Consider the following 15,137-nt stretch of genomic DNA (forward strand, 5'->3'; position numbering starts at 1 on the left):
GCGTAATCTGTAGCCGTTTCAGTATTTTGGAAGAGCTGTAACCCTGGGGCATTTGGTAAGTAATGTCCTCTAGGCTTTGGATTGTGTGGTCATAAATATAGTTCTGGGATTTTATTTGCTTTACTTTAAATCTCAGAGATTGTCTTTCTCTTCCCTACTGACTGCTGATTTCAATTGTGTGGGACCTTCCTCAGGATTGTGATTCACACTGGATGGTGGTGCACTTCAAAGCCTTCTGCTAAGAATGGGCTGTACTTTTGCTGTTACCTTGAAATTGAACTCGTCTCAAATTAAAACTTCTTGGCTTTATGCCATTATTACTAGCATCTCAACTTGATTCCTTAGCACATTAGTAATTTTCAAGACTGTTTCCCATTCTGTTCTCTGTGATTCCCAAAGCACACTGTGGAAAAGAGACTGTTCAAGACATGGTTTTGCAACACAGGTCAACTTTGTGGTTCTTTGGTTTTTTGTTAATTTCTCAACCTCACTGCCCAAATGTTCTGTTTTACATCAAACAGGTGTCATTTTCCAACTTAGCAATCAAGATTTCCAGTCATTCCATACAGTTTGATGTTAGTTGGTTTGCCTTGCTTTTCACTTGACCAGGCTCGTATTTTAGTGCTCCCTCTACTCCTTGACTGACAACTTGTTCTGGGTCACTTTATTCTCCATTGGCTTTTTTAAAGCACTGGAAGTATCATCTGGAAGAGACCCAGATCAACGTTTACCTAACTACATGATAGTTTATTACCAAGTAGTTTGTTTTGTTGGAGGCAGAAATATTAACTTCATTAGCCTATTTTCCTGGAAATGAAAAAGTCCTCTCTGGTTGATTCGACCATAAGGAAAGCCCAAACTTTCAGAACGATAGGCAAGAAGAATGAAGTTGAATGCATAGTTTGCTTGGTTTGGTTTTGGATTTGGTCTGGGTTGGTTTTTTCACTAAATGAAACAAGAGAAAAGCTCAATTGAAAGGAAATACATGTGGATGCAGATATGTATCTTCATGTTGGTGAACAGAGTAAAGCAGTTATTTGGCCTCATTTTTAAGAGACTGCTTAAGGGTTTAAAAATCTGGGTTTAGTAATCTTATGTAGTCGGTTTTGCACTTGATATTTTAAAGTTTTCCTTTTACCAGCTTGATGGTAAATGTGTATTCTAGAATGACAAGAGCTATCATACTCCATTGTTATGAAGTTAAATTATTGGAGCATCAACATACTGGGATAAATACATATTTAGGATATTCCAAATTGAAATAAATAGTAACTTAAGGACTTCAAGGATTGCGTTTCAGTGCTGTCAGACAGCGGTTTCAATACTTGGAATGGTTACCATGCTTAAAGTCTGGTTTGATTACCTGTGAAGGAATCTTGATGAAAAAACAGATAAGGGAGTGAGGGCAAAAAACCCCCCTGCTTTCCAGGCTGCTTTTCCTGATATTGGAAATGTGTACACTGCCCTCCCTGCCTCCTTTTTTCCCCTTGCCCTTTTAGCTGGATATTAGTTAGAATTACTGTTCTAAAGGATGCTACTGCCATTGAGGAAAACTACAAGGCACCAATATTATCAACGTTAATGTGAAGCTTTCCTGAAAAGATGCTGCACATAACTCTCATACTGTGTGCGTTACCATAAAATCTGAGTGCTTACTAGGAGCACATCAGGAAATTCAATTTACATTTGGGCTTTTGTTAAACTGTCTTTTTCTATTCAACAGATAGATCTCTGCGTTGAAGTATTTTGCTTTGGCATTAAAAGCTGTATGCATATAAATGCATTAAAGAAACCAGACCAAACCAGTTTGGCTTTCACTTAAGTGAAAGGTGGTTTGTGCTAGCCTTGAATTCAGGAGAAGGGGGCCTCAGTCTAATCTGGAGAGTTGTTCTAAGAAGAATCTGGCTTCTGCATAATGAACTTTATCTTCATTGTAGAAAGCTGACAATGTGTGAAGCTGTTGATCTTTCTTCATTTCAAAGCTGTAATTGATGACCAGATAATAAGAGTCAATTCAGGGTAATAAGAGAGTCAGAGATAAATACTGAGTTGTGGAACTTGATTCCATATTTGGTGGAAAAGAAAAACAGTCTGATCAGTCAACCCTTTGTGTTTGCATCTGCAATGCTGCTCTGCATAGTCTACCAGTGTTCAAGATAGAGTTTGTAGTACAAGAGTATCACAAAAGATGCAGTTTTAGAAGGTGAAGAATAATTGCAGCTGCAACTCTGCTGAACTTTTCTCCTAAAATATCAGTTTTATTGAGGCCTGAGCAAGTACTTAGTTAAATGAGTGGATCATTTGCATGTGTTTGTGTATTTGGGGGTGTAGAGCCGTGGTATACAAGTGTAACTGCACTTCACTCTTTTTTGGTCACTGACCCTGAAGTGTTCTAACTACCATGGAGAATCCTTTGAAGCTTTATATCTCTGTTTTGCTAAGGTAGAGTACAGTGTAATAGGTTATACCAAATGCCATGAAAAAGCTTGCAGATTGCTTCTCTGACTAAGAGCTTTGACTCTGGACATACCCCATAAAAATGTCATTTTCAGGACTAGGTACCTGTATATTTTATATTAGTTTTAGAGAAGAGGATCTTTATCGATCTGATAAATTAATGTAGAGGATATCACCACTCCACAAAGATACAAAAGTGAGAAAATGTTGGTAATTAAAATACCCCAAGAAACTATCAGAAGAAGCATTCAGAATCTGTAATGGTTACAAGAACTAAAGAAATGTAGTTTTTTAGGACTCTTCTGTGAATTTCAGGTAACCTTCCAAGTGTTCTTTGGAAGATAGTAGAAGTTAGAATGGAGGTGGATGGTAGCAATGCCAGTCTTTCCTTTAGCATTATGGTGAATATGCTGTAAGTACTTATGTAATGTGGTTGGATGTCCCATGAGTGAGTTGGCCTTCAGGTGTAGGAATTACATTAGTTGAAAGAACTGTGCGTATATTTTCAGGACTGTAAGTTATGTTAGTCTTGTTGGTGGCAAGGCATTCTGTGAGCAGATTTTATAAAATCTAATGCTTAAAAAATTACACCTGCCTTACATTTAATACATAATTTTTATAATTTAAAAAAAAAAAAAGTGTCCCTCACATGAAATGCATTAAAACTGCCAGTACCTTTAAAAGTAGGTAAGTGTGCTGAGAACTGAAGGGTTGTACAGAGCTGCTTGTTTTTGATAAAACAGCTGTGTGTTTGGATGTGGATGGTATATTTAAATTACAACATAAATGAGGAAGGCAGTTCTTGGGATCCTTCCTGGGATTTCTCTCTCAAAATAAAGTTTGAATCCAGCTTTTCTGTCCTTAAAATCAAAAAGATATCAGAGTGCGTGTTGCTTTTTGGTTTTGAATATTTAACAATAACAAAGCCCAAACCAAAATAAACCCCCCTAACATAACAGCAAAAAAAACCACTTCAGCAGAAATAGTGAAGAGAAAGCAGTGCATTCATTAGTGTGTGTAGGCTCCAAAATCTGAGCAGAAAGAGGAAGGGTTATATTTTATCTGTGCTGTGGATTGGCCCTTTATGTGCTACATCACCATTCTGACCAGTGAGTTAACCCAGGGTCACTGATCTCTTTAGTGCATTAATATCTAGACACAGTACATGAGACCTGCAGTACTTCAGATGAACCTTAGCTGTCCAGTGATTATAGCATATTGTACACATGGTTTTGTAATTGCTGGAGTTACATCAGAAATTTTAAGTGGTCGTTGAACTTCTGTAGGCAACCAGGCTAATAAATCAAAATATTGCTAGACCTGCTTCATTAAATAATTTACTTTGCTAAACTAAAATGCTTTTTGTCAGAGTGGCATACACTTAAAAACTTCTACTGTAACAAAACAATAGTAATTTAAACTTCCCTGACAAATCTATTGTGATTCATTTCTTACGCTTTTTCATAGCAATACTTTCCCATTAAGGTATAGATTACATACATACATACTGGGAAAGACATGCTGAACATCTCTGCTTAAAAAAAAAATATCCTCACTGCGTGGTCTATAAATGTAAGAAATATTTTTTATGCATATGAGAAGTGCTCAGTTTGTTATAGAAGCCCCTGAAAGCAGTACACAAGTACAATTTAAGAGTTTCAAGAGGATTCCTGATTGTTCTGCACTCAGCTTACGTGTACATATGCAAACAGTTTTAACTACAGGGAGTTTCTACATCTAAAGGATGTAGAAATTGGAGAAATTTTTACTAGGCAAGTTCAGTAGCAGCGTTGCAACTGCAGAGAAGCTGGCTGCAGTTTCAAACTGTGTAATTCACCTGCGTTCATGGAAAAGAGTCCTCCAGCGCTATCTATGGCTCTGTTTGGGAGTAGTAACAAAATATGGTATCTCCAGCCTGCCAATTGAGTTTGATTTTTCAAAAGAAACACATTTCCTGAATGTTTCCTTACCAGCTGTTTGTCTTGGTGTGATTTTCTTCCATTGGAGGAGGTCTCTTACCAGTTCCTGTGGGAAAGGAGCGCTGACACCTCACCTGCCATCATCTGCCTGCCTGCAGGAACAAGGGCAACTTGAATTAGCCAAATAGCAGAACCAGTACTTTCCATGCCGGAGGGATTAGCTTTATGGCCAGGAGTGGCCAAAATGTCAGAAAGATCTATCTAGGGTTTGAATGATGAAGATTTTGAGATACCTAAGAGTCCTGTAAGAAAGTGTCCTTTGGCTTACTAATAGCGAGGGAAAAGCTATGTTGGTGCATTGGTTAGAATGTTTAGTTGATGAGTTAGCTTTGAAACTAGTTTTCACAAAAACAGAATTATAAAAGGTTTTTTTCATGGCACCGTTCCTTTCTGAACTGCTATGTTGTCCTGTGGGACTGAAAATCACCAACTTGTTGTGTCTTAGTCAGAAAAAATTGAGGCTATTTTACTATGGGTTGCTTGAAGGATGTGTTATTATAATAGTGCATTAAGACTTTGACATTAAATATATTATTTAAAATAAAGCAACTGAAATGTTTCCAGTTGAAGATAAACCGAATGTTCAAGTAGTTGAGAAGATTAAAAAACACAGAATGCCGTTTGTGTAAATACAGAAGACTTATTTGTCTACATCATCTTTCAGACTCATTAAACAGCCATAAGTGATTTAAATACAAATTAGAAAGCTGCACATCATGTTGCAGCCTACTCATGTAGGCTGAGCTCATCAGAAACTCCTTTTGTTCCTCCATTTCCTTCCACCTTACTTTACTTGCAGATGCCAGCAGCACTGCTTTACTCCATTTACAGGACTCTGTCGAAGCCATCGCTTCTGCAAGGGTCTCTGTTATTCTTGGTTCCTTTTTTATTGCTGGTCCTGCTCCTTTTTTCTCTGACCTTTGGACCTCCATATGACACTGCATTCCTTTGCATGTGTTGAGGACTGTGATCTACCTTCCGATTTTCCTTTTTTTGCCCTATAATTCCTGCTTCTTGATCTTTGACATTGATAGTCTAACATTTAAATAATACCACAAACCAGAGCACTGCAGAATGTATTGCAGAACTGGGAGGTTTTATGCTGGAAAATGTTTTGTTCCTGTCAGCTAGTTTTTAATCTATAAATAATTGCCTGGTTGGCGTATTGCATACTGCAGACTCTATGTCTCTTACATGCCTCTAACAGGTTCTAGTTTTCAACCAGAATTGACAAGGCTATTCTGATATGCAGAACTTGCCACAAAATTTTTGTAATTCCTTGAGTGCTTTGGTTATTAGGTAACAGATGGTGAGTCATTGTCAAGTTGAGGGTACAAATCCTTCCTTTGCATAGGACAGTGGTGTGTTTGGCTTGTTTGGGAAATATTCCACTGCAAATATTAGGAAATGTAATGAACTTATATATGTATTTTTTTAGGAGCAATGGATGAACTTCATAGCCTGGACCCAAGAAGACAAGAATTGTTAGAGGCAAGATTCACGGGAGTAGTAAGTGGCAGCACTGGGAGTACTGGAAGTTGCAGTGTTGGAGCTAAAGTAAGTCCTAAGAGCAGTCATTCATATCTGCCATGTTTGAAATACTGATTTATCTCACACCATCTCATTTTCATATTGTCAATGTGATTTACTTGTAAAAGCACTGTGTTGAACGAGGCTCTCAGAAAAATCCTTGTTTGTCTGTTATTTTGCTTTGACATCGGATTGTTTATCCTGAACCTTTCTGTAACATGGACATTGAATTGTTCTTAAGAATGAGCTTATACAGGCTCTTTCGCTGTAGTGCACATGTGATCACAGATGGAAAATTTTCCCAGTATTTAGGTGGAGTTGTCCCTGCTGCAGATGACCATCTACTTGAAATAGACACCAGGCATCTGGTGTGGTGTCTGTTTATAAGATCAAACTTTTTTGAAGATTAAGGCATGTAGATAAACACATTATTTCAACATTTCCAGACATTTATATCAATTTCTCTTTCTTTCATTGTAGACTTCTTGTCCTTTAGTATCTAAGCCAGGATGCAACACTTAAAGAAGAACCTTATGAACACTGAATAATTACCTTCCACATGTTGTATATTTCTCTTCAGTTAATATATCTACAAAATAATTTTGTCTTTGTTGCATATTCTGTTCAAGTTACTAGCTTCAGCTTCCAAGACTGATTTCTGCAATACTATTGCCTAGCCACAAGTACTCCATTTTGTGTTTGTACATTTGAATGTTCTTCATTGAGTATAGTGCTTCATAAACTGATATTAAAAAGGTATAATGCTAATTTTTTTAGGCACATTTCCCTCATGACTAAATTACTTCTGAATTCTGTTTCCAGAGTGTTTACCATGTCCTCATGTTTTAAGTGATTAAGTACTACAAACTTGTAGTATTTTTAGCTTTCTATACTGTGTTTTAGTTACCGGTATAGATTACAGAACAAAGTACTTCCTGATAGCAGACATAGATGAAATTTCTGAAGACATGTCATGTATTGATGACTATGAACAAACTACATGGAATTGAAATTACATAGTGATCTTGCATCATATCTTAATTTGGTTTGGAGAGTGACATGAGGGTAACGGTTACAAAGTTGTAGAAAGGGGACATACTTGTTAAAGGTGACATTTAAACCAAGAAGTGACTTAAATAGTCAGGGGAAGAAATGAGGTTGGATTGACACAGTAGCATTGATGCACTATTTAATTGTCTTCTCACTGTGATTGCACAATTGTGTATTTGCCACATCTTATGCTTAAAAATCTTAGAAAGAGACAAACACAATAATTTTGACCCATCTTTGCTTATTTATTCCTTGGGTTCTCTAGTACTGCTTATGCCCCTGATTAATTAACTCATTTTAATAGCTCAGGTAGTTGCTCATAGTTCAAATTACTATTCTTTTTTGTTACTAGAGCTGTACTTCTAACTTGATTTAACTTTTACTTTTTGGTACAGCTCTTGGTCCCGTGCTTTATTGCAGATTTCCCCTCATAATCTGTCTACTGCTGTATGTATAATACACTTTTTTTAAGGCATTATAAAGTTTCTTGGGGTTCCTCTTCTTTAAACTTTGATTCCCTGTGAGTCATGGCTTACCATTTCCATAGGTCTGTTGAAGTCTTTTTCTTGTTGTCTTGTTGTTCAGCTCATTTCAACTGTTAGCCAAATTGCATTCCACTTTCACATTCTCAGTTTGTTCATTCAAGTTAGCCAGAAAAAGAAATTTAAAATAACTAATTTCCTTTTTTACTCTGTCAAGGAAAAAATAAATTTCGTGTCCCTGATGCATTCCAAGATTTGTATCTCGTCCAGTTGGTTTCTAAATGGATATCTAAATGAAGTAGTGGGTTTTTTTAATACTATCAAATGCTTTGATAAATGTTTGCAGAAGATACTATTACCACTGTTTTCTTATAGATGCAGATCCTCATCTAAGACACTCTTGTTCTTACCTTCTAGTCCTGTGATTTGTTACACCATCAGTAAAACCACAATTATATCAGTTTTGTTTGTATTTCTTTCATTTGTGACCATTCAGTGTATCCATGCAGATAATGTGAAGTGTAGTAGCTGATCTGGGCTATGTTTGGAAAAAAAATACTTTTTAAAAAATATAGTCTGTACTCTTGGTGGGGGGTGTTCAGACTGACTTATCTGAATCTTATTAAAAAAACTGGTAAAACATTTTTGTTCTGATGTGCAGAGGTAGCTGGGAAAATGTGAGTTATACATATAACATCCATTGATCTACCTTCACTTTGAAGGCCAAAATGAGAAAACTTATTTGTGTACAAACCCAAATCCCCATGTACCAGATTCTAATTTTCCTAAACTAACAAGACAATACGGAGTTTGCAACTGCACTTAATGGTTATTTTTTGAAATATTCTAGGTCATTATATTCTTCTAGTAATTAAATTGAAAAGAACTCTGATTTATTGGGAATACTCTTTTGAAAGGCTACCTTTACCAACTATTTTGCTGAAGAATTTTGGAATTTCTGAGGGGACAAATCCCATCTTGTTCAAACTTTTTCAGTAAGCAAGGTTGGAAATACAAATGTAGGTTACTGATATTATTGTTGTATGTGACTTGGATGACCAGATACTGACACAAGACAAGGAAGAAGTACCTGCAGACATTTCTGCACCGGAGACTGCCTGGGGGTGAAAACATACATGGAAATTTTGTGTGGAAATTGTAATTCAGAGATGATCTAGCTGTTCAGATGTCACAGACGAGTACTGTTCTGCAAACTGATACAGGGCTGGAATTTAATGCCTTGCAAGTAATTTCACTTCAAAGTATTTGTTCTGCCTTCTTATATAAAAGAGACCAGTCCATCAGTATAAGCGTTTTGGTGGGTTTTTTTAAATAAAAAGACATTCAGCTGATGATGACTCACTAAAATGTCCTTATGACATACTGTGTTCAAAAGATCTCTGAAAAAATCAGCCTTAGTAAATTTCTAAATAAATATTGTAATTTGGGACTATATCACTACGTTCTGGGGTTTTTGTGGTGGTTTTTTTTTGTTGTTGTTTTTGTTTGTTTGTTTTCTTCCCTCACTAATGTAAATTTATTGTGTTGGGGGAAATAATGTTTTAAGAATGTAGAATAATACTATCAATAGGTTTTAATTTTCTCCAAGACAGACCAGACTATTGCAAAGATAATTTTTAAAATCTATTCCATGACGGAAAATTAAGAGCTATTTTAATGAACACCTCATTTTCTTCAAAAATAGAAAAATTCTAGTAGTCTCCGGAACTTTCTCCAATGGTTTTGAATGTGCTAGGGTTTTACTTGGCTTAGAAGCAATGGAAATTCAGAATTTACTGTGCTGTGTCAAAATATCCACCTGTCAGACTTCTTATCCCTCTTTCAAGTCACAAGTGCTCTACAGTTAATTTTTCCATTTCCATGAAATGACTGTTACTTGTTGTAACTGTGAGTGATAACAGTGGTTTATGTTTTATAATTCTGTGTGTAATGTTGAGTATTTTATTTGTCTTGGTAGGCCTCAACAAATAACGAGAGTTCAAATCACAGCTTTGGAAGCTTGGGATCTTTAAGTGATAAAGAATCAGAGGTGAGTGTATGGAGCAGATTCATTATTGCTTCAGAATTTTAATGCTAACAAGTAATTTTTTTTCTATTCTACTTTGATGGCTGATTTTGTTAGAAACTTTTAAAGTAAAATGCAGACTACTCAGATAGATAGGAAAGAGCATAAATTACTGGAAGGCATTATCTCTTGGAAGAGGAGCTGTGACTGGAAGAAGTCAGTTTCTGTGGATTTTTGATCATAAAACTAGCTGCTTCTGCATCTCTGTTACCTGTGTGGTCATGGTCTGAGGATGCCTGCAGCTTTTGGAGCTGAAAATGCTTACATGTTCCCTGTCTTTTGTTTCATACGTAGTAAGTGTTTCATCAGCACAGATAACTTCAACTGATCTTGGGATGAATCCTTGACAAAACTCTAGAAACTAGTTTACAATGTTTTCTTTTCAAATAGGTATTTATGCCAAGGACAAACATCATTAGTAGCCATCATCTTTATTTACAAAAACTGCAGTTGTCACTGTGTGTTTTCTTACCTAAATCCAGTTTGTAGTAAAAAAAAGAGGATAAAAGGATTAATGCTTTTATTAGGTTTAAGTGTGCAGAGCTCAGACTTCCCTTGAGTAGAATATTTTCTTCTTTGTGATGGGCATTGACATAGTTGCACTAATACTACAGCTCTTAGAATTTACCTCTTTCGGGGTCGTTGAGTCCCTCTGACAGTTTTGCCTGTCTGTGTGCCTCACAGATTGTGTGGATAAGATTATATCCTTTGTAACCAAGAGTGATTTCTAGCCTAGGCTAGACCATGTGTGACAGTGTGTCATGCTGGAGAGATGGTTATTTGGAATGTGCTGTTGGTGTTATTTTCACATGTCAGAGCTTTACTTTGAGGCCTAGTTGTTCATTTGCTCAGTCGCTATAAGATGCTTTTTTACTGGGCTGCCAGCAAGTTAAGTTAATTGGTTCCCAAAGCTGCTACCTTATAAATAAAGGCTCTCTATGTGTGATTGTTTTTCTTGTTGAAAAAGCTCAGCTGTGTTTCTTTTCCACTCACCTTTCCCAGCTGGATTATGCATCCAACTGCATAGTCTATTTTCTTAACCAGAAGATTCTGTCTGCCTGTTGTTTTTATTCATGGCTTTTCCTAGAAATACTTTGGGCAGTGATGCAGTTCTGATGTAGGTGTGGGAATGGAAATGTGCTGCAGTAGCCTGAAGGTTATGATGCATTATTGCAATTGCTTGACAAAAAAACATGTCTATGAGTAGCTGAGTGATCTCAGAACACTGACTGCATGTATAATAAGTTTTTGGTGTAGGAAAATGTTATTTTGCAGTTCTATGTATGAGTTACAGAGGCAAAGCTTTTCCGAGGCATGTGAGTTTGAAAGTCTCTGCACTCAGGTTCTTGAGTGTTTTAACCTCAAGCCACGCTTCTGTGTAAGTGTAATATTTTGTCTTTTAACTATTATAGGACTTGTATTCTAAAATAGAAACAGACTTCTTGTTCAAAAATGTCCCTGCACAGAAGTCCACTGTGCTCCATTGCACAGTGAAAGATCGGTCTTAATTACATGGAGCAGCAGCAAAATAAATTTTCTTGACTTTTTCAGAAGTTGTTAATTGTATTCACTTAAATTGTAATTGTAGTAGCAAGTGTTAATACATTTTTACAGTTCTTAGAATTACATCTACTTACTAATATACTAAAGTACCATAAAAAGTAAGCTGTTGATCTTAGTTTTGCAAACAGATTGTGGGATTGTTTTGTGTTGGTTTTTGTTTGTTTTAATAACCTTGGAGGTTTCATAGTAATAGTGATGGTAGTATGGAAATAGGAAGACTTGCTCATTGGGGAAGCAGTGTTGTAATACAATAGGTCTTGAAAGGGAAAAAAAAAAGTAGAAATGCAAATCTCAGAATCAAAGAGTGTCAATTTCTGATCAAACCCTGATGATGCATTCATGTCATTACTGTGCTTTCATCATGAAGCACATTAAATCTGTGAATGTGAAGGGAAGACTCAGGGGAAGCACAGTGAAATTGAGGGAAAGCTAGGATCAAGACAAGATGTATGAGACTCTGCTAATATTCCAAGCTCTGTGTGACTTTAATATAACTTTGCAATCTAGCATTGGGTAATCTTAAAAGTATTTTATCTTGCTTATGAAGTAATAAGATTTTAATCTAAATCTTGGCTATATGTAAGTACTTCAACAGGTACTGAAAGTAGCTTCAGTCTTCATTTATCAGGAAGATTCTCCCCAGCCCCATTAGTCTTCAGTTTGTTGTAATTCATATGACTCCATTCATTAGGAAGGATTTTGGAGTACATTTTCTAGTGATTGGTGTGTGCTGTACATTATGAGAATTTTGTGCTTAGAAAAGGGGAACATGACCTTGTTGAGTAACCTCATTAATAACCTCATTAGTGTGCTAGTACTTTTTAGTTTGGAAGGTTAAATTAAACACTGAAAGAAATCAGAAGAGCTTAAGGAAATAGACTTTTATGAATTACTTGAGTTTTAAAACTATAAACCTCTTTAAATGGCTGGTTTTTAAATACAAGCAAGCTGCAGTATCTAGAAACTAGTTTTGATGGGGGAAATCTTACATGTTTGGTCATTAATTAGCTTTTAACCTTTTTTTTCTCTTTATATGATAGATAAAAATGACTACATTGGAGTGTAACTGCAAAATTAAAAGTTGGAAAACAAGAATAGCATACAAATACTTGGTTAAGCAGTTTCAATTTAGTTTGTGGAAAGGCAGCTATTATCTATTTACCTGGCAATAATTCCAAATTATTAAAAGTAAAATTTCTAAGCTGTGCTTTCTGCTTTTAGAATCAAAAGTCTTGAAATAACTCAGTTTCCAGGAGTCTGTGTTTTATACTCTTCTAATGTATGATAGTGCTATAAAAATGCAGATGTCAGTTGAATGAGTTTATTTAAAATAAAATATATTTAATTTAAACTTAATTCATAACCTGATAATACAACAGTCACAGTTGTAAAATTTCCGAAGATATCTTCATGAAACTACACATGGAGTCAAAACACATTAAAAATACATGGTGTGGGTAAAGAAGACCTTTCTTGCCTTGCTGATTCTTTTATAGACTAATAATTTTCTAGGGATCACGGGTAGCTTAAAATGGTTCTTGCCAACAGTATTTGTTGATTATACTTGAAGTTTGGAATTGAAATGTCCTTGAAATGATTTTACTGATGGTTGAAATTTGAATGTTGATATAATTTGCTATGTTAAGAAAGCATACTTGGAGCACCAAATGACAGCTATAATAAAATGATAAAATGATGGTATCATGAGAGAATGAAGCATCTTGTCACTGATGTCAAATTTAGTCTGAGCTATTTTAAGGACCTTTGGTTGGCTGGTAAAATACTTCATGTAATGGCTCCTATGCTCTCTCCAACTATGTATGAGGCACCATGAAGAATACACACACACAGAGCTGCAGTATGTTGAGCAAGAGCAGCTTTTATTATTTAACTTAAATTGGGGAGGCTAACTGGTTTGAATTCTCAGATCAAAGAGGAGCAAATATAATTTAGAGATGCTTCTGATCACAGCCTTTTCTTGTTATCTGTGTTGTACATGGTGATTGTAATCTTTAGGCAACTGTATAGAAAACTTTATTCCAGAAATACTAACAGATTTGTATTTTTTCACTTATCATTGATGCTTCTCTTTCTTTTCCTTGGGGTGAAAGTATATGGGGAGGACAACACTTTCTAAGTGGATAGATATTAACTTTTTGAGCAATTTTTCCTCTCTTTTTCCTTTTTTTCTCTCTTTTTAGTTCTCAGCAGATTCTAGAAATCGATACAATTTTTATTAGTTTGAAAATACCTTTTGCACTTATGAAAAAGTCTAACGTTATTGGCTTCCTATTGAATCACTAGAACTTTGTGTTTATGCTACAGCAGTGTGTAGAAAACACCATCAAGAATCAAATTATTTCACTTAAGTATTAAGCTTTAAAGCACCCGCACCAAAATATAGAGATCTTGGTAGAATGTAGACATAAATGAAACAAAAATGGTGTTCATAAACCCTGGAATGAATGAAAAGGAGTAATTGCTTAACAATTAATATGTGGAATTGCCTTTTGGGAAATAATTTAAGAATTACTTCTCACTTTCTTAAATACCTCTTCTAGCTTGTACCTGATTCACCAAAGATCGTATTATCTAGTTTAACTACGGTCTGAAATTGCATCCCTGCTGAATTGTGAAATCATGTTTTATGGATGAGGATTTAAATTTATTTCACAATAACATAGCAATAATACAAATAAATAGAGCTTATGTTGCATCATGTTCTTTTTGTTGTTTGTAGACTCCAGAGAAGAAACAGTCAGAACCTTCCAGAGGAAGAAAAAGAAAAGCAGACACTCAGAGTGAAAGCAGCCAAGGTGAATTAAAATGCAAATTGATTAAGTAGTGATTGCATGTAACGCAGTTTTGACTGTTAGCCTTAAAAATTCTGTATATTTGCTTACGTAAGATGGGTGTTATGTTTTGGATGATAAGTTATTTATTCTTCTCAGCCTGCCATTTGTCACTGGAAGGGATGGGCAAGTGAAACGTGAACTGGACTGGTAATTACCCAAAAGAATCATGAGCTACTGCATGCGTAACTCGCAGCTATGATACAACTCTGTAATCTTTTTAAGAATTGCAGCAATTCTTCTCATGCAAAAAACCTTGTGGTTTGAATTTCTTTTCAGGAGATAAGGGGGAAAAAAAGGATTACTGATTACAGTATCTTATGCTTGTTTTACAGGTATATATAAAAGTTAAATTTCATTCTTCCTTTTCTGTGGAAGATTGTAGTAGTATAGAGGGGTGAGGAAATCATGATGAGACTGATATCTAATTTAATATTTACAAAGTTTAGTTTTTGTCATTCCTCTCCTTAGCGTGGCTTTTGAGTGAAGACTGGTGGAAATTTAACCTCAAGATAAACATTCATCAGGAGGGGAGCAGAAATAGTTCTAATAGCATCTGTATCAGCTTTATTTTACATTCTAACAGAACTAGAAAATGTCACTTCAGATATAAAGCAATGGGCTCCATATCTGGAAGTCATCATGATGCAGCATGCTATTAGTAGAAGAATCATGGGTTTTGAGTAAAATTAATGTCTTCCTAAGTGTTACTTCATTGACACCTGCTTTGTTCTAAGGACCTGAATGAAATTTCCTATTTTCATTGTTCTAGTAGCTTATCCTTCCTGTTACTAATGAGTGTTGAAATTAAAGATGATGGAAATTTTTGCGACCTTTTAATACAGAAAACATAATTGTAATGTCTTATAATCACTGTTTTAGTGTCAGCAGCAGTAAAACTGAGTAGTCTGCACTGCAATATTCTCAAGGAGCTGGCGTAAGAAACTACAGCCTCTTGGAGTGGTACAGTACAGTTGAAGCACCGTAAAAAACTCCTGTTGTATTGGAAAATAGAAACAAGAAATCAATCTTTTGTATATTTCATACCCAGGATATTGACTTTGTAATATGTAAATTAATCCATGAATTTTGAAGAAAAGGATTGTTTAGAACATAGGAGTAATTGGGAAGTGACATA

At 35.5% G+C, this 15,137-nt stretch overlaps 1 protein-coding gene across 4 annotated transcripts in view; it reads left to right on the forward strand.

The window, feature by feature from the left end:
- The window catches only part of TLK1 (tousled like kinase 1), a 69,341-nt gene that overhangs the window by 19,803 nt on the left and 34,401 nt on the right, over positions 1–15,137 (forward strand). For all 4 annotated transcript variants that reach the window (XM_033064628.2, XM_033064629.1, XM_033064627.2 and 1 more), the window contains exons 2-4: positions 5,875–5,993; positions 9,477–9,548; positions 13,888–13,963. In XM_033064628.2, the coding sequence (XP_032920519.1) occupies positions 5,880–5,993; positions 9,477–9,548; positions 13,888–13,963 (262 nt within the window). In that variant the 5' untranslated portion in view covers positions 5,875–5,879. The remainder of the gene's footprint in view (positions 1–5,874; positions 5,994–9,476; positions 9,549–13,887; positions 13,964–15,137) is intronic.

The sequence above is a fragment of the Catharus ustulatus genome, chromosome 7 (genome assembly GCF_009819885.2).
Source record: "Catharus ustulatus isolate bCatUst1 chromosome 7, bCatUst1.pri.v2, whole genome shotgun sequence".
Classification (NCBI taxonomy): domain Eukaryota; kingdom Metazoa; phylum Chordata; class Aves; order Passeriformes; family Turdidae; genus Catharus; species Catharus ustulatus.